The 19422-nt window shown below is 45.3% G+C and overlaps 1 protein-coding gene across 3 annotated transcripts in view; it reads left to right on the plus strand.

The window, feature by feature from the left end:
- Myom2 (myomesin 2) overlaps positions 1 to 19422 on the plus strand; it is a 71608-nt gene that overhangs the window by 39329 nt on the left and 12857 nt on the right. For all 3 annotated transcript variants that reach the window (XM_029531911.1, XM_021219148.2, XM_029531912.1), the window contains exons 16-28: positions 1370 to 1544; positions 2950 to 3071; positions 5461 to 5648; positions 7635 to 7761; positions 8043 to 8221; positions 9954 to 10068; positions 10882 to 11038; positions 11124 to 11230; positions 12976 to 13020; positions 13392 to 13528; positions 16585 to 16729; positions 16880 to 16939; positions 18229 to 18296. In XM_029531911.1, the coding sequence (XP_029387771.1) occupies positions 1370 to 1544; positions 2950 to 3071; positions 5461 to 5648; positions 7635 to 7761; positions 8043 to 8221; positions 9954 to 10068; positions 10882 to 11038; positions 11124 to 11230; positions 12976 to 13020; positions 13392 to 13528; positions 16585 to 16729; positions 16880 to 16939; positions 18229 to 18296 (1625 nt within the window). The remainder of the gene's footprint in view (positions 1 to 1369; positions 1545 to 2949; positions 3072 to 5460; positions 5649 to 7634; positions 7762 to 8042; positions 8222 to 9953; positions 10069 to 10881; positions 11039 to 11123; positions 11231 to 12975; positions 13021 to 13391; positions 13529 to 16584; positions 16730 to 16879; positions 16940 to 18228; positions 18297 to 19422) is intronic.

The following is a 19422-nucleotide window of genomic DNA, read 5'->3' on the forward strand; positions in this document are numbered from 1 at the left end:
CAACCTTGTGTGGCCGAGCACACACTGCAGCATCCACCCCTTCAACACAAGAGCAGGTCACAGCACCAAAGCCCGGAACATTTTTGTCTGGGAACTCTCATTCCCACCCGGTCTGTAAGTGTGCCCCATCTCTCAAAATGGTCTCTTAAGCTGCACCTGAGGTTTCGAAGCTCATGACACCAACTATCAGCTTCTTTGTTGTACTGTTTCCTTTGGAACATGGCCTTCCATGTTGAGACCCAACTCGCTCTTCTTCCAACTCAAGTTCAATATGGGACCGAGAGCCTTTGTCCAACATCTTAAAAGCTGGGGATGTCAGTGAGCTGGCGTTGGAGCTGGAGGCCCAGACTGCCTTCGGATCTTTTTTATGGGTTGTCGCCCATTTTCACCAGACTCTTAGGACTCAAACCCAGCACCACAGCTACCACATCTGTATTCTCTGAGGAGAGGCGTTTACTTTATTTTCTGTATGTTACCTAATGACAATTTTTTTTCTTGACTTAATGACACATGTGCAAAGCGACAACAATTAACAAACACTGGACTGGACGTGGGTGCTGGCTAGTCTTATGCCAACTTGACACACAAACTAGAGTTATCTGAAAGGAAGGAACTTCAATTGAAAAAAAAATATGATCATGTGATCCAGCTGTAGGCCATTTTCTTAATTAGTGATTGATGGGGAGGGCCCAATCCATTGTGGGTGGCGCCATCCATGGGCTGGTGGTCCTGGGTTCCATTTGAAAGCAGGTTGAGCAAGCCACCGGGAGCAAGCGAGTAAGAAGCACCACTCTATGGCCTCTGTATCAGCTCCTGTTTCCCGTTAGAGTTCCCATCCTTACTTCCCTTGATGATAAACAGTGGTACATGGAAGTATAAACCAAACAAACCCTCTCCTCCCCACCTTGCCTTTTTTGGTCATGGTGTTTCATCACAGCAATAAAATCCCTAACTAAGACAGCATGTGTCTGAGGTAGTTGGCCCTGGGGTGGTTGATGATACTAGGGAGGATCTTTGACCAGAGCCCATGGGATCTGGGGAGATGATATGATGGTCACATGGTGATTCAATTGAGTACCCTTATAGAGTCCCCAGAATAGGATATCAGTGTGTCTTATTTCAAACATGGCCATCAAGCAAAGCCTTCACGCACTAGAACCTCTGTCAGCCCTATGAAAACGATGATCTCAGTGATAACTCCTTTCCTGGCAGTTAGGCGATCCAGGAAGATGCCCCAGCCCCGAAGCTCCACCTAGAACTCACTCCTTTGTAGAATACTGAACCTGGCATCTACTCCTTGGGGACAAAGTGGCTCTCCAGAATGGCTCACACCCTTGTCATATCTCCCACCCTCTGATTTCTCCCTCAGTGGTCCCCTCTGCTCCTGGCCGGGTGCTTGCCTCCAGGAATACAAAGACATCTGTCGTGGTCCAGTGGGACAGACCAAAGCATGAGGAGGACCTGCTGGGCTACTATGTGGACTGCTGTGTGGCGGGAACAAACATATGGGAGCCATGCAACCACAAACCTATTGGATATAACAGGTGCCCTCCCCCATCTCCCAGCAACCAACCTACTGCCACAGAGGCAGGGCACTGCACAGAGTGGGGGGGGGGGGGCTCCCAGAGCTCCAGAGACCACAGTAGAATGCCTATGTCACTTCCTTTAGACATCTTCCTTTTGTTTAGTCACATGTTGGGATGTGACATTCTAAAGTACTGACTCGAGATGGGCAGGTCACATCACTGAGAAAACTTGTCGATTAAAAAAATAAACTCTCTGATATAACTGCACGGTATGCAATGCCACAATTGAACATATGTACACAATATATAGCAATAACTATCATTTAAATTGGATTTACGTGGGGGTCAGGGCGAGCAGGGTAGATCCTGCTTTGTTCATTTAAGGGCAGTTTTGCCCTTGAGCCCCTGACAGGGTGGGGACAGGGAATGTTGACCCTGGCTGTGCAGCACAAGGGAGACCCATGTCTTCTGCAGTGGAAAGCCAGAGTCTTAACTTTTGAAATTTTGCTTCTTCTGATTTTTTTTTTTTTTTTTTTTTTTTTTTTTTGCCCAGGACATCTAGGTTGCCTGGGTTTGCATTTTCTGCACTGCGTGTGCCATAGGCTGTGTCACAGTGGCTGCTGTGGAGGGTCTCAGTGGTAGCTCTACCATCTCTACTTAAAAATGGGTCTCTTTAAAATGCAGTCATATACACGAATCACAGCCAGACAGTCTATCAGTACACACTGTCAACAACTGGAGAAAGAGCCAACAGAGGAAGAGTCCCGGGGTATTCACAGGGAGGTGTTTGCAGGATGTTGATAAATTGTACTGACTACCGAGTCATAACAACTGCTTCTATGTCCTGAATACTTGCTGTGTGCCAGGCAGGTGGGCCAAGGTTTGTCTGGATGGTTTTCCGTGTGAAGCTCGTGGCAGCTCTATGAGGACTGGGCATCCCTGCTCTCCAGGAGAGAGAACAGAGCCTTGTAGGTGTCAAGGAACATGACAAGGGACATACGGTCTGGCGGGTGTCAAAGCCAGCGCTCCAGCCTGTCTGTGGGAATCGGAGGGTCCTAGCCTCTACCCACTGTGGAATGCCGGTCCCGCATTCAGTTTCAATGCACAGACCTCCTGCATGTCAGGCGTCGGATGCCATAGCAGAGCTTCAGTAGGGAGAGGCTCCAGATGTAAGACCTTAGGCAGGATCTCAGACTCTGACACCAAAATATAATCAGTTCTGTTGGCTTGCTTTCTTACTCTAAATATGAAATTCATTTACGACACTGAAAACAAGGGTGGGTGCGTATGGTCTACAGGAAAAGTAAATTTGGCTTTAGATCAAGTGAGAATTTTTGTGATGAACCCCCATTCACGCCTATTCCAGTTACAGGAAGCAGGAAGCTGGGGCTTGTGCTGTGTGACTCTTGGTCATGTTCCTCAGGTTCGTGGTACACGGCTTAACCACCGGTGAGCAGTACATCTTCCGGGTCAAGGCTGTCAATGCCGTGGGGACCAGCGAGAACTCCCAGGAGTCAGAGGTCATCAAGGTCCAGGCGGCGCTCAGTACGTAGCTCATTAGGGCTGTAATTTCTGCATGAATAAATACTTGCCATGCCAACATCTAAACAAAAGTGGTAGAGGTTGGGCTTATTAACCATGGTAGTATGCCAATGCCATACCAATTAAATATGGAAGGCCACATTAGTGCCTCTACTCACGTGACAATCTCCAATGTCCTCCTTAACTGTTTCTTTTTTTTTTTTTTTTGAAAATATTTGCTAGGATCAAACACATGTGACTTTGGTGGCACTTTCTGGCCCTATCCCCAAATATTTAAAATGTCTATTATTTTGATCAAACAGGAAAATTCGGATCCAGTTTTTCTGTATGGGCCTGTGATGTGTGTGTGTGTGTGTGTGTGTGTGTGTGTGCATGTGCTGTGCATCTATGGATTCATGAGAGTGTGGAGGCCTGAGATGTCTTCCCAGATCATACTTCATTCTACTTTTGAGGCAGAGTTTCTTTGCTGAAGCTAGGGCATGCAGATAGGGCTTAGAGATCCAGCTTGCTCCAGAGACCCTGAGTCTCGGCCCTTGGAGTCGTTGCTGTTCCTAGACAAGGTGATCTAAGACAGCTGTTGCTGTAGCTTTTTAGCAAGCTCACCCTTTGCTGAACATATGCAGGAGCAGCACTTTAAAATTCGAATGCCATAGCTGCATATTCCATTATAATATTATCTTTTCATGCTTAAGAGATGGGTTCAGGTTTTTATTTTGAAATTCAGATAATTTGTTTTTTTTTTTTTTTTTTTTTTATCACCTTTCTGGAAGTTAAGGTTTCCCTCCTGTAGAAGTAACTTTTATTCTCCTGATAGAATTGTCATCTTGGAGGCTTATTACCTTCGTGCGCTCTCCTAGGCCTTGTCCTGGAAGCGTCTAGCCTCCATACAACGTAAATCTAGGCCTGGGAGGGTTTTAGCTGTTTCTGAACTCTGGCTGGCTGGTCATCTCAGCTATTTTGGTTCAGAACTCCTCTCCAAGCTGACTGACTCAATCTGGCTTCTCTTGGCTTCTCCTGAATGGCTCTGCTTGGTTTCATACTAAGTCTGGAAATCTGTTCTACTCTTCTGGCTCCTTCTCACTCTCTGGCTGATTCTGTCTTCCCTTGTGTCAGGCTTATTCTCTCTCTCTCTGCGACCTATCTCTGTGACTGCCCTGGTAAAACTGCCATCTCTCCCCTCTCCCTGTGCACGCCCCCCTCTTACGCTGCCTCTCTTTCCTTTCTCTTCTCCGGAGAGTTGGGCAGATCCTATTTGGTCAAATCTTTCTCTGATTTATTGTTTTGTCTGCCACTAAGCTAGACCTCACTTTCCAACATGGGTGCTTCCTTCTACCTACTAACTTTACTTTCATTGTTTGGGATTTAAGGTGTTTACTGAGGGAGCATCTGTATCCCAGCCAGAGGGATTATTGGTGTGTGCTAAGGCTGAGCTACACGGCTAGAAACAGGTTTTTCCATTAAAAAAAAAAAACCCACAAGCTCCATGTTCACAGTGTGATAAAATATCCTGCAACACACTCCTGGCAATATTATTCCTGGGATTCCTTTATTTATTTTTTTATTACTCTGAGACTGGATCTCTCTATGTAGCCCTGGCTCACCTGGAACTCACGATGTAGGTCAGGCTGGCCTTGAACTCAGAGATCCACCTGAGGCCTGCATCAGATCTCCCAGCTCTGGGCCTCCTGAGGACAGTCTGAGGACTATTGAGCTCACCTGAGGACTAACTCCCAGATGAGCCAGGACTAGAGAACGTTTGGTACTGATTTATACCCCTCTGCCCTCCCAGAGGGATTTAAATTCATCCTTTCTTGCCTCTTACCTAAAGCAGGAAGCCAGAGGCTTGTGTTTGCTCTCAGTGGGAATTCCTGACTTCTACCTCACCACCCTTCTGCCACAGACGATGTTCCTCAGTCAGAGAGATGCAGGGGAATACTCCCAAGCTTGTTGGGGAAGGTGGCATCCTTTTAGACCAAACAGGGAAACATGAGCTATGTAACCACATTGATCAGAAGTTTTCATCTCTGAAGTTAGAGCACACACAGTGGATCATGCTGCCCCCTTCTGGCCACATAGTGATTGTTCTTCACATATGCAGATTGAAAGCTGCATTTGTTTATCACCTGCTGTTACTATGCCTGTTCCAGGTTTAAACAAGTTCCTGTCCTATTATCAAGATACTTGAAATGGCTTTTAGAAAGAGCAGGGACTGCAGATGAAAAGGACAGGCACTCTTAAACTCTCCCCCTTTAAAGGCAGTGTCAGTTAAGGGGAAGGCATGGCCCCAGGACTGTTGCCTGTGCCTCTGTTTCCCCAGTGACTCCAAAGCTGACTGATTGGTGGGAGGAGGAATACAGAGCTCTGGTGACATCATGCCTCTGTGTTCTTGCAGCTGCCCCCTCTCATCCCTACGGGATTACCCTTCTCAACTGTGATGGCCACTCCATGACACTGGGCTGGAAAGTGCCTAAGTTCAGTGGTGGCTCGGCCATCATAGGCTACTATCTGGACAAGCGAGAAGTGCATCATAAGAACTGGCACGAGGTCAACTCTTCACCCGTCAAAGAGAGGATCTTAACGGTTGGTTTTATTATGCCTCTGCTTTTGCCTAGGCGTTTTGGGTGGACTCCTTCACTCAGGTTCAGAGTTCAGTGGGGTTTGGGTCCCTTGATCCTGAAAAAGTAGTCGTTTTAAAATCCTAGAATTAAGAGGGCATGGTGCTTTAGAATAATATAGATCTTGGGAATCTAAAAAGCAGTGAAGAGGCCGTGTCGTAAATTGAGCAGATTTCATAGTTGGCTAATGAGCAGCCCTCGTTGGCAGGAATTGTGTGTTCCATCCTAGGAGCAGAGCCTGGTGCCCAGGGGTGGGGTGGGGGTGTGATCTAACTGAGCAAATGCCAACGGGAGGGCACTCTGCTCTCTGTTGATAAGTTGATAACCACCCTTTCCTAGAAATCCCAGTGTTTCCCATCTCCTGCCCCCTTGCACATTATCACACCCAGATACAGAGCATCTGAGAGATCTGGGGCCAAATCCAGATGTAAGCCCTTGGTTGTGATTTCAACCGTCTGAGCCTTGTTCTCATCGGAGGAGTGATGAATGAATTCATCTCATCCCCAGCACATAAGGAGTGGTCAGAGCAGACACACTGGAGAAGGAGAATTTGGGAAGAGTCCTTAGCAGTTAAAAATGTATAGAAGTTTCTGCTTTATGATATACAATATATGAGATATATATATATATATATATATATATGATATATATAATATGCTTCATATTCATAATGTAATTATATAATGTAGTATACTTTGCCTTTATATTATAATTATATTATATAATATACTTTACCTTTATAATATAATTATAATATACTTTACCTTTATATTATAATTATATTATATAATATACTTTACCTTTATAATATAATTATAATATACTTTACCTTTATAATATAATCATAAACATTTTATAATATAATATAGCTTATCTTTATAATATGTAGTTTATCTTTACAATATAATTATATAATACACTATATTTTATAATATAGTCTACTTTATCTCTATAATATACTTACATGATATACTTCATCTTATAATATACTTATATAATATACTTTATAATATTTTATATAATATAGTATACATTACCTTTACAATATAATTATTTAATGTAAAATAATGTAATATAATATAATTATTTAATGTAAAATAATGTAATATAACATATAATAAATGCATCATTTAAACTATATTTACACATACATGTTATGGTGTGTGTGACTTAAACCCAGATTTGGCGTGACAATATTGACACTTTCCAAGTACACCCTTAGCCTCCAGTGGCTCTTTCCTGAGCCTGTGTCCCTGGCAGAACACTGTGTGAGATGCTCTGTTCGCCAGGAAGTAAAGCAGTTTAACCACTAAGGTCTTTGGAAATCAATATCCTGACCTGGATATGGCTTTCATCTTACCAAGCTGCTGGGTCAAAAGCTTTCCTTTAGGGTCTTGCCCATAACTGGCAGAGACCCCAGAGCTCAGCGAGGACTGAGGGCCATAGCCACTTGAAAAACATGGCCACTCAGCAAGCAGTTGAACGTATGGGGGTAGATTTGGTGGTGACCACAGGTGGCAGGCTCAGTGATTGCAGCTGACAGGTTTGCCTGGCATTACTTAGCCAGACTGGAGTCATGGCTCCTGTTAGCCCCTTGCTCCATCTCACCGAGCCCAGTGGTAGGTCTGCAGAGGCAAAGTGGGGCTTGAAGCTGGCTCCCTCATGCCCGCTTTGCATTTTGTGGGCATTGCCTCCTCTCTCAGCTCATGAGGCTCCATGCCTGTCCAGAAGTCACCACGTATCTGGTAGAAGCAAGCCATCATGGAGTTGATATGACTGCCGGGTACTGGGTGTGGAACTGGCTTCTTGGAGTGATGCATACGCTGATTTTCCTGCACTGTCTATTCTGCTTACATTTCTCTTCACACACTCATCACGAGTCCCCCTTTGTCCCTGTGTGTTGTAACACAGCCCCGAGTCCTTATATTAACTGAAAACAAAATCCACACAGGTGGAAGGTTTGACCGAAGGCTCCTTGTATGAGTTCAAAATCGCTGCTACGAACCTGGCTGGGATCGGGCAGCCATCGGATCCCAGTGAGCATTTCAAGTGTGAGGCCTGGACAACCCCAGAACCTGGTGAGACAGTCTGGAGAGTGATATGTGAATGCAAAGATGCGGGAAGCCCTTGCCAAGGCAGCGGGGGGGGGGGGACCACTAGAATGGTGGTGGTAAGGGGCCCCTGCCAGGGTGCAGAGACCCCGGAGTGGTGGGGGTGGGCGGCTCCTGCCAGGGTGCGGGGTCGCTGGAGTGGTGGGGGTGGGCGGTCCCCTCCAGGATGCGGGGTCCCTGGAATGGTGATGATGGTCACTATGTTTGGCTGAGGTTTCCACTGCTGCTCAGATTCGGTGACTTTTCAGGTCCCGCCTATGACCTGACCTTCTGCGAGGTCCGAGACACTTCTCTGGTCATTCTGTGGAAAGCTCCCGTTTACTCGGGCAGCAGTCCTGTTTCTGGATATTTTGTGGATTTTAAGGAAGAGGATTCTGGGGAGTGGAAGACCACCAGCGAGGCAGCAACTCCAAATCGCTACTTAAAGGTGACTAAGCGCCTGTTTTGGATTCTGTTTGGATGCCATGGAGACCACCATTTTACTTTATCTCTGGGGTCTACAGAGCAAGTGTGGGAAGCTCCAACAGAGGGCAGCAAAGCGCCTTGAGGAGGTGGTGCTGTCCTCAGGAACTTCCTGTTAGGGACTTAGGGATGGATTGCCTGTTTCTTCCGGGACTCATACTGCAGCCTACCAAACTCCTATTACAGTACCACACCTCTTGTATGCAGAGGCGCATTCTCGGTCCTAGGCAAGGATGACGCCATCTTACCAGTGCTTCAAACTCAAGCCCAACACTTACTTTACCTGTGATTGCTAATAAGGGTCAAGTGATAAGCAGCCCTCATACATATCCACACACACACAAGTGTACACATACACACATGCATCCACATGTGTACACACACTTGTGCTCACACATGTGTACATGCACATAGCTGTACTCACCTGACATACATGCATATGTACAAACTCATCTTCTGTTATATATACACACACACATCTGTGCTCACACATGTGCATAGTTAACTGTGTTAACATGCACACATGTACATTTGAACCCACACATATGTAGACTTGTGTGTACAAACTTTGTTATGTAGACATAGGCTCCTTCACGCTCTTACATACATGTGCACACACACATGCCTATACTCACACACATGCACATGTACGCACACATAGAAGCTCACACATGCACATGTGCATATCTACACTCTCTCACACATCCACACATATTCACAATACCCACATGAACTCACATACACATACACCTGCATACAAGCACTCAGACACATGCACTTATATGCAGACATGTACATATATGCATGTTTGCATTTATAATATACACATAATTTCACACCAGCACTCACACACACATACCCTTGCACTATGACACACATGCACATATGCACACACACTTGTATAGTTGTACTCAAGTGCATGTTCATACAGACACACGCAAACTTGAACTCACCCATGTACACATATGCACAGGATGCATGCCTGTGCCACATGTGCACATTCACATCACCCCACACATGCACACCAGCACACACACACACACACCTGCTCTTACATACACACAAACACACACACCTGTACTCACACATCCGTAGGAGCATACACTCACACACGCACGATGTAAAATCCTCATTTTTCAAATATTTAACTTTAACCTTTAACTTTTCTGGTCACTGGGTCAGTTGTGACAGTGTCTTTGTGTCTCTGGCCTGCATGCTCTAGAGAGAGTGCTCACCTTTCCTGACCCAGAAGTCTCTTGATGTGGTTTAGACAGACATCTATGTACCCTTCTTTCAAGGAAGGTGACATCTGTGCCAGGCACTGAAGCTCACTGAGTATAGGTTCACTGCCGAGCAGTCTCATGGTGCAAACAGTCTCCTTTGGATGGGAAAATGATCGCCTGAGAGCCCAGCCATGCTATGGATGTCAGTATATGCATACGTGTCAGAAGAGACTGGCTCGATTTTGGAATGTCTAAAGAATGATTTTCATAGCCAGAAACCACATTTAAAATACTATGTGATCCTGGAGAATTGTATTAAATATCATCACCAGGCTGTAACCTCATCAATAGTATTGGGTTCTGCACTTCAGTGTTCAGAGGAACAAATGAACGCAGACAGACCCATATGGGCTCTCTCCTTTATTGAGATTGGGCGCTGTCCTCCCTGGCACACATTTCCTCTGTCCTTTCAAGGTCTGTGACCTGCAGCAGGGTAAGACCTATGTGTTCAGAGTCCGAGCAGTGAATGCCAGTGGACCAGGAAAGCCGTCAGACACGTCGGAACCTGTGCTTGTGGAGGCCCGGCCAGGTGAGGCCCCATCTCTCAGCTGCTCAGTACAGTGGAGGTAACTCCACATCAGAACAGAGAGAGCGCACACACTCTCTGTATGATTGAGTATGTATGTGTGGAGGCATGTTTAAATAGATGAATGGATGCCTTGCCATTTAAATTTTTAAAAATTCTTTGATAAGTTCACACATGTATATAATGCATTTTAATTGTATAATTAAATAATATTAATTTAATCATATATAAGCCAGAACTTATTTGTCAAAAGAAGTAAGGTTGTGAGCTGCTGTGTGGGTGCTGGGAATCAGACCAACTCCTCTACATGAGCGGCAAATGCTTTTAATGTCTGAGCCATCTTTCTACCCCTCCCCATCCCTACCTTCTAAGAGATTCTGAATGTCTGCTATCAGGCCAGGTGTTCCCCTTGGTCAATATGTATCTCCACAAATAAAAGCTCTTATTCTCCAGCAGACACAGAATAACTGAAGGAGGAATGTGGGGGTGATATGGAGTAGCGTAAACATGACTGTCCAGGTCATGGCCTGGGGGTTAGGGGGTCACTCTGAGAGGCAGTCCAGGGGTTTCTGAAGTGTAGTAGAGGAGGCCGGCAGAAGTTTGAGGATACAAATGGCATGACCCCAGTCAGCCAGCCAACCTTGTCAGCCATCTCCCTGAGGGGTGCTTGCCCTTCCTAGCTTCCGTGGTCAGCCTTGGGTGAACATGAAATAAGACTGATGCTGTGACCAATGTAAAACAAGCTTCCCCTTGGCCTCTCTGGAAAGGGAACCCAGGGCACACTGTGTTCTCTCCCCTCCCCCCTGCCCCTTATAGGCACAAAGGAGATCAGCGCTGGTGTGGATGAGGAGGGCAACATCTACCTTGGGTTTGACTGCCAGGAAATGACAGATGCCTCGCAGTTCACCTGGTGCAAAGCCTACGAGGAGATCACCGATGAGGAGCGGTTCAAGGTTCACACGGAGGGTGACCAGTAAGTGGCCGGGAAGTCAGAGGCTGTGAACCTTCGGCTTCTGCAGGCTCAAGTGACTAACGCTCACCTGTCCTTTTCCTTTCAGCTCAAAGCTGTACTTTAAGAATCCAGATAAAGAAGACATAGGGACATATTCTGTATCTGTAAGTGACACGGACGGCGTGTCCTCCAGCTTCGTTCTGGACGAGGAAGGTAATGCCTTCTTGACACAGGTTTGTCGTTCTCAGCTTTGTCCCACTTTCAGAGACTGACTGTCACGCAGAGAAAACACATTTGATCCGTGTCTTGTTAGGGTTTTACTGCTGTGAACAGACTGCCATGACCAATGCAACTCTTAAAAGGACAAGATTTACTTGGGGCTGGCTTACAGGTTCAGAGGTTCAGTCCATCATCATCAATGTGGGAGCATGGCAGCATCCAGGCAGGCATGGTGCAGGAGGAGCTGAGAGTTCTACATCTTCATCTGAAGGCAGCTAGGAGAAGATTGGTTTCCGGGCAGCTAGGATGAGTGTCTTAAAACCCACCCCCTACAAGGCTACCCCTACTCCAACAAGGTCATACGTACTCCAACAAGACCATACCTCCTAATAGTGCCACTCCCTGGGCTACACATATTCAAACCATCATCATCAGGAGGAAGGCTAAGGACATGGGGAGTGCTTGTGAGTCAGAATTACTTTAGAAATTTAGCAAATCTAGACCGAGGGCCTTTCTTGCTGCCTTTGGGTCTCACTGTTTCAATAGGGACCATGTCTGGGACTGCAGTGTGGGGTTCTTCCCACCTCTCAATATGGCTTACGGAGAAGTTACCTTCCAATATGTGACGTTGGAGAGACACCGCCATCCCACACACTTCGAAGGGAGGACATGTGAATATCTGGGAGGAGGGCATCAGTGACGTGCTGATGGCTCTGCCAGCCTAGCTCAGTTTTGGTTAAATTTTACCAAACTCAGACAGACTGGACAAGACACACCCAAGAATAGCAGAGGCTTGGCCCTGCCACTCCTTCATCTGTGTGCAGAAGTGGCTTTGAGATCAGCCTTTGAAGACTCTGTCTTTGCACGCACAAGAAGCAGTCACGTATTTCTCTACAGCTTATACAGGGAATTCTGCACTGCAGCTTCACATAGTTGTAAAGGATGAAACTCACACCATGCTTTCATGGTAACCAAAGCTAGACCACAGAGTTCCAGGGATGTAGTTCAATTGGTTTATATACATCCTTGCTGGGAGTTGTCAATGGGAAAGGAGGACCTCATGGCCAAGCCAATGGTCATATGGAGTTTGCTGTTGATTGGGAAGAATTTAGCACAAAGGAATGTGCTCATAGGCCATTCACATTTATGAATTCCGACTTCCTGAGAGACAAGGAGGAGAAGAAGAAGAGAGGAAGAAGGGGAGGAAGCAGAGAGACATCTTGGAACTTCAGCTTTTCTGGTTCTGCCCAGGATTTCCCCAGGAGCTATTCTGCCTCTGCCCTGTTGTAATTTGTCACAATGAGGGTTTGCTTGAATCAGGGGACTTCACCTTATTGAATAAGGCAGAAGAAGAAAATCTTGGCAGGGGAAAGAAACCCACTAGCCCCAGGATGTTCCCAGGAGCAGAACCAGTGCTACAGGGAGCACTTCCTGTGTTAGAGATAATGGTGATTCCTGGGGGTGTCCTCTTATCCACTCTCTGCAGATAATTCTCAATTTCTGGAATGTCTGCTTCACTCTCTCCCACACTTCCCTGTCAGCCTCAACTGTCCTTTTAACAAGTGGGTACCATGGGAGAGGATCATGGCTGGAGCAGATTGCTAGTGTGTTAAATATTAAGCCCCTTATCTGTCATTTATTTTCATGTCCTCAAAGCAAGTCTTGATGGTGTAAAACCCTGCTTACAGACTTATGGATGCACAGGTCAAAACTGATAACATTTCTTTTCTTAATTTTAGAACTTGAGCGTTTGATGGCACTGAGCAATGAGATAAAGAACCCCAGTAAGTAATCCCCCTGCTTCATACGTGCATTTGCAGGAGGAGGGGGAGCCTTCACTAGGCTTAGAGTGACCCACTCAGCGGAAGTATCAGCTTATGATATAGAAACTTACCTATCTATTCCTAACCCAAGATGGCTGTCTAGCAAATCATCTCCCAGGGTCACTCCTCAAACTTTGAGTTGACTAGAGAGCTGTAAAGAACTCATCAAACAGGAGGCATGATTCTCATGTCTTGTTGCCATGGTGCCGGGCAACACTCCACAGCATCTTTAAATGTTTAGGACCTGGGGTTGGTGTTTTCTTACAATCTGGATCTGACCACCTGAGGAGAATCTACTCACCTCTGACTTATGATTCCTCTCCCTCCTGTAGCAATTCCACTGAAGTCAGAATTAGCTTATGAGATTTTCGATAAGGGCCAGGTTCGATTCTGGCTGCAGGCGGAGCACCTTTCCCCTGATGCCAGCTTCCGGTTCATCATTAATGACAGAGAGGTTTCTGACAGTGAGGTAAGTTCCTGGATGTGAGCTGTGGCCCACAGGGGCCTGCGTTTGTTGGACTGGGAGTGAGTGAAAGCTTTAGAGGAACCTGGGCTTACTTGGACAGTTCTCTCAGTCAATGTATGTGCTCATTCTCACCTTCTCTGAATTCCAGAGAGAGGGAGGTTCACAAGGTTGACCAGATGGCTCGAAATTGTGGTCCTCATAGTCTTCAGAGATTAAGTCTTGGTTTGGTATGACCTAGGTAGACTTTCAAATCCAAATATATTAAGACGAAAAATGAATATATTTTAGAGACTTGGAGTTTGAGTTTAGGAAAAGGTTCAGGATTAAAGGGTATGTCTTGATGAATTAGTTTCTTTCTTCCTGATTATAGTTGTGAAGGCATGTCAGTTTGCTCTGTCTTGGGAAATGATCCCATACATTCCTTCCTCTAATAGCTCCCATGGGGAACACAGGGGGAAAAGGAATCTCAAGGGCATCTTGGTCCTCCCAGGCTATTGCCTTGGTGTCCTGGATCTGATCCGGACAGAGAAAGGGGTGGAGCTCTCACAAATGCTTATTATGCTAAGATAAATGCACTTGGCCTTTGCTCTGCTTTGTGTGTGTATATGTGTGCATTCACTTGTGTAAGTAGTCGAGGTGTGTGCTTGCATGGCACACGTGTGACCAGAGGAAAATCTCTGGTATTTCCCCCCCCCCAGGCATCTTTAAATTCTTGGTTGAGCCAGGGTCTCTCATTTTAACCTGAAATTTCATCAAATAGGTCAGCCTAGCTGGTCTGCAGGCTTCCAGAGATCTGCCTGTCTCTGCCTCCAATTTTGCTATCTCTGGGTATGTGCTACCTACCACATTGAGCTTTTTGCATGGGTTCTGGGATCCGAACTTAGTTCCTCAAGATTGTGATGTACTTTACTGAATGGGCTATCTTCCTATTTTGTTGATTATATAAAATGAATCTTAAAATTACTGTAATCCTCATGTTTGGCTGTGGAACATTTGAGAAGTTACTACCTATGTTTAGGTGTATTTATACTGAGTAATTATGGCACACTGGGGAAACATAGGCCAATCTATTTTTTATGGGGTTTCTTTTATTCAGGGGTGGGGTTAGGTGAGTCATCTATTGGTATATCTCTCTTTTCTTTAAATGCCCAGTGTAGTGTCCTTGGCACTTAGCTACCTAGTTCTAAATTCCCCATTCAGTTGTTTACCACACACAGATAAACTGGGAGCAGGGAAGGAATGCCTGCCCATGTTTGTGGATAGCCCACTCTTTTTCTTGAGTTTTAGTATGTTCTCTCAGCCAGGTTTTTATGTCTGGTGGTATTGGCAAAACAGGGCCCAATGAAGTCTGTCAAACAGAAATCTTGGAATGTCCTGGTGTATAAGATCACATGATCCAGTCAGTCTGTCCCATGGGAGCCATGGCATGCTCTTAGAAATTGTATAGTGCAGGTCGATTCAGTGGGCTGCAAAAATCCAAGTGAGTGCCTGCTGTGTGTGGGGTAGTACTGCCTGATTGAGGTAACTGGAGAATTTTTTTCTGAGCAGAGATCACGCTAGGAAAAGAAGTGGAATATGGAATAATTGCCCATTATTTGCTAAGCATCTTTTGATTAACATTTCCTACCTTCAACAGAGAGCAACATTCCTGCTCCAGAGCCAGTCGTCCGGAGTAGGAGTGAGCCATTTCGCTTCTTTAATTAGCAGCCCACAGGTGACTTTCACATTGGAAGACTGATGCTGTTTTGTGAAAGTCACATAAAACCCTGTATTTATGGGGCTCATAAAAATCACAGAACTCTGTCTTGCTGCATCAAGATGTCTAATTAGTTTCTAAAGCCTTCTCAGAATCTGTGGGGCAGAGGGAGCTGAAGAGCCTACTGTGTCATTAAGCTTTTGGTGGCGAGAGCCATACCTGTGATCTCTTTACTAGTTAGAGTGGGTTCCTACAGTTCTAGGAACTTGAAGTAAACTGATGGTGATGTCACAGATACAGACCATTTGTTGAACAACTTGAAAGTCGCTTTTTATATTCAAATGTCACCATTTGAAACTCAACAGATCAGGGCAGGGACCACTCACTGGGCTCTTGTTCTTCTATTCTGATGTGGTGGTGACTCATTTCTGGATGAGGACACAGTGTTTTCTCATAATTCCTGTTATTAATCTGTTCCAGAAGGTTCTACCTCAAAAGTAACCTGCAGACTTGTGGCCATTCATTTGGGCCTTTTTTCAAGAACATAGATATATCCGACTCCTCTTCTAATTCCCTCTGAAAAAAAAAAACCTCAGTGATGTTATACAAGTACAGAATATATGATTGACATATTTGAAAAAATATTTGGATTTCTTAGTGAGTTAATTTTTATTTTTGTATGTTTAAAGCCTGGATAGAGTGGGACAATTTAGCATGTACAGCTGTTTCCAGCTTTCGAGACTGAAGTTCATAGTTATGCACTGGGAAATTGCCTGCCCCCTTTTCCCTTCTCGGTGGACAGTAGTGTGGTTTTGGTCCTTGGTTCACCTAGAGGACTAGTTGATAACCTTTCTTTCTGAGTCCTTCAGATGTAATATCTGGAATGTCTTTTAGTCTTTTGCTGCTGTGAAAAGGCACCATGACCAAGGCTACTCTTCTAAAAGAAACTATTGACTTGGAGGCTTGTTTACCATCTTAGAGGGTTAGTTCTTGATCATCAAGGCAGGAAACAGACAGGCATGGCATTGGAGCAGTAGCTGAGAGCTTTATATCCTGAACCACAGGCAACAGGTAGAGAGAGAAACTGGGGGGGGGGGAGAGGAGGGAGGAGAGGAAGAGGGAGAGACAGACAGAGACAGACAGGCAGAGGGAACAAATCTGGTATGGGTGTTTGAAACACTTCCTCCAATAAGACCACACCTCCTCCTAATCCTTCCCAAACAGTTTCCCTGGTAACTAAGCATCCAAACAAATGAGGTTACTGGGGGGGGGGGTATCCTCATTCCAGTCACCATGCATTGCAACTGCAGTGTGGGCACGCAGTTTCATCATGTCAGTCTCTGTGTCTTTTTACGGGTTCCAGACACACAGAATTAAATGTGACAGATCGACAGGCGTGATTGAGATGGTCATGGATCGGTTCACTATTGAAAACGAAGGGACCTACACTGTGCAGATTCAAGACGGGAAAGCCAAGAATCAGTCGTCACTGGTGCTCATTGGAGATGGTATGCCACCGTGAACATCCTCAAATGCCACAGAGCAGAGCTGAAAGGAAACTCCTTTGAATGGAGAGAGGCAGATGTCTTTCATCTCTCTCTCTCTCTCTCTCTCTCTCTCTCTCTCTCTCTCTCTCTCTCTCTCTCTTTCTTGAATAGCATTCAAGGCTGTCCTAGAAGAGGCTGAATTTCAAAGGAAGGAATTTCTACGGAAACAAGGTAAGTGGTAGCTTACACATAGAGCAGCATAGGGTGCAGGCTTTGTAGTGTATCTTGAGCAGGCCCTGCATCTCATAGCTGACTCTGAACATACTTAGAATGATCAAACATCAAGTCATCTTTTTTTTTTTTTTTTTGCTGTGAAAATTAGGAGATATTTCTGTCTTTAGGCATATCTTTAAGCATATCTTGCCCATATTCTTCCATGCTTCTAATCTTTGCTGACCTTGGATACCCCTTGATCTTTGTGTTTCCCGTTACTGAGAGTCATCATTCCCTGATGAGGATCTGTCTAACCAGCCTCTACCCCGATCGATGATCAGCCCCTGTTCCTTGCAGGTTGACAGTCCTTCCCGACACCCTTCTTTCCACATCTCCCTGCCTTCCCCGTGGTAATAACCTCACACAGAAGCTGTAGGAGTTCAGGTTGGCCAAATTCTCTGCCTACGTCCATCTAGAGTTTGACAAGTCAGATGGACTTCTCTGACCATCCCCTTCACAGTGTCCACACCACTCCTTATTCTGTCTTGCTTTCTCTACAGGTTTAGAAAAAATATGTTTTGAATTGATATAGAATCATATCACTTTCTGTCCTCCCTTCCCTCCCGCCTGTGCCTCCCAGGTACCTCTGACTGAGCACCTTCACAGGCTTTTAAACAAGACACCAATTGAGTTCTAGCCTTATAAAATGTATTAATGTGAAAAAAGAAATCACTACCTAAGCCTCAAAACTGCTTTATATTTTTGTGTTGAATGAGAAAATAGCTTTATTAGGCTCTGGCTTGCTCCCTGCTTATTTAGATAGAAATGACTGATACTCTTGAAAACCATACATGACTCCATCTCTGATGGGAAATAACAGCATTTACAAAGTTGCGAGGTCACACTGCTCTGTCTACATCTCGTCTTCACTAACCCCCTTACTTCAAAGATTTTATCACTACTCTGCTCAGCGCTCAGTCAGACGTGTGACCCGGGAAAGAGAATGTGGTGAGCTCGATGGTATAATATCTAAAGAGTAATAGACCCCCATGGGAGTGCAAGGAGGCGAGCTGTGCATTCTCAGCAGGAAGAGGAGGCTCAAGAGAGACTCAGCTTGAAGGCAGGTCAAGTTCAGGATTATGAGAAGTACCTTAGCTTTATAGGTTATAGCAGGTTCTTCCAGTCAACTATGTTTAAATATTAAATTTTAACATAGAGATATATTTAAATATTCATGCATATGTGTATATAACATCTATTTATCTGTAGTGTACATTCTTACTTTAGAACCTCCCCCTTTCCCACAGGTCCTCATTTTGCTGAGTATTTGCACTGGGATGTTACTGAAGAGTGTGAGGTTCGTCTTGTCTGTAAGGTAAGAGACCCAGCAGGCTCTTCTTCTTCCTCACGGAGAGGCTGGATAGTGAGCAGCTCTGAGGAGTGAAGTGCTGGTCTAGGTGGAGGAAGGAGTAGGCAGACTTCAGGGTCTCGTGAACCCTGCGGGACTTAGATGGTAAGTACTTGCCCCCCACCCCCATAAAGCACCAGTGTTGTAACATCCAAAGGAGAAACCAAGGAGGTGGGTTTACTGCAGCGTAGACTTAGAATGTTAGCAGTCCTGAGTCCTGTGAGGTGTCATGAGGAAGTGCACCTGCTGTGATTGTCACATGACACCATCAGGGACTAAAAGGCATGTTTGGGGAGCAGGTCCCTAAGTTTCATGTTAACAATGCAGTAGTTAAGAAGCTTGTTTCAAAGTTGTATTTTAAGCAAGTCACTGTTAAAGATCCAAGGATAAACGATGGTGGTGAATTGTTTGTTTGTTTGCTTTTTGTCCTTAAACTACTTACAAATAACTTAAAGCCCAAGCAGAGTAGATGAGATAAGTAGACCATTTCAGCAAGGGGGTGCTTCTTGGGCAGGAGGAGAACTGGGTCCAGGAGTGTGAGGTGAGAAGCCAGAATTGATTGGCACCCTTAACCACAGTCAGAAGACAAAGTGTTACCTGCATTTTGCACAATAAAAGAGAAGCCATAGACCTCTATCTAGAGGGCTGAGACAGTGGGTAAGAAGGACTAGGTGTTGTGGCAGAGTCTGAAGTGTTGACATTTGGAGGTAAGAGGCTAGCCCTATACTGAACAGGCTGCTTACCTAGGCAGTCTACATTGGGAAAACAGTTTTCTGAAATGATTGCCATGCATGGAAAGGTATGGACTTCTACTGTGCACTTCTAGGCCTTGGCCTTATAAAGCTCAGAACATTAGGTGGTCAGACATTAGGCCTGGAAATGGGGAGGGTAACAAGAACACACTGACACAAGTACATACTGATCTTCCTGTATCCTAAGGACAGGGAGCAAATATGTGAAACCACCTCAAGTTCCCTGGCCACAGAGATGCATAGATCAGTAGACACAGATATCTGGAAAATAAAAGTAATTATTCTTGGCCGGGTGTGGTGGCACATGCCTTTAATCCCAACACTTGGGAGGCAGAGGCAGG

Source organism: Mus pahari, chromosome 19, assembly GCF_900095145.1.
Source record: "Mus pahari chromosome 19, PAHARI_EIJ_v1.1, whole genome shotgun sequence".
In the NCBI taxonomy this organism is placed as follows: domain Eukaryota; kingdom Metazoa; phylum Chordata; class Mammalia; order Rodentia; family Muridae; genus Mus; species Mus pahari.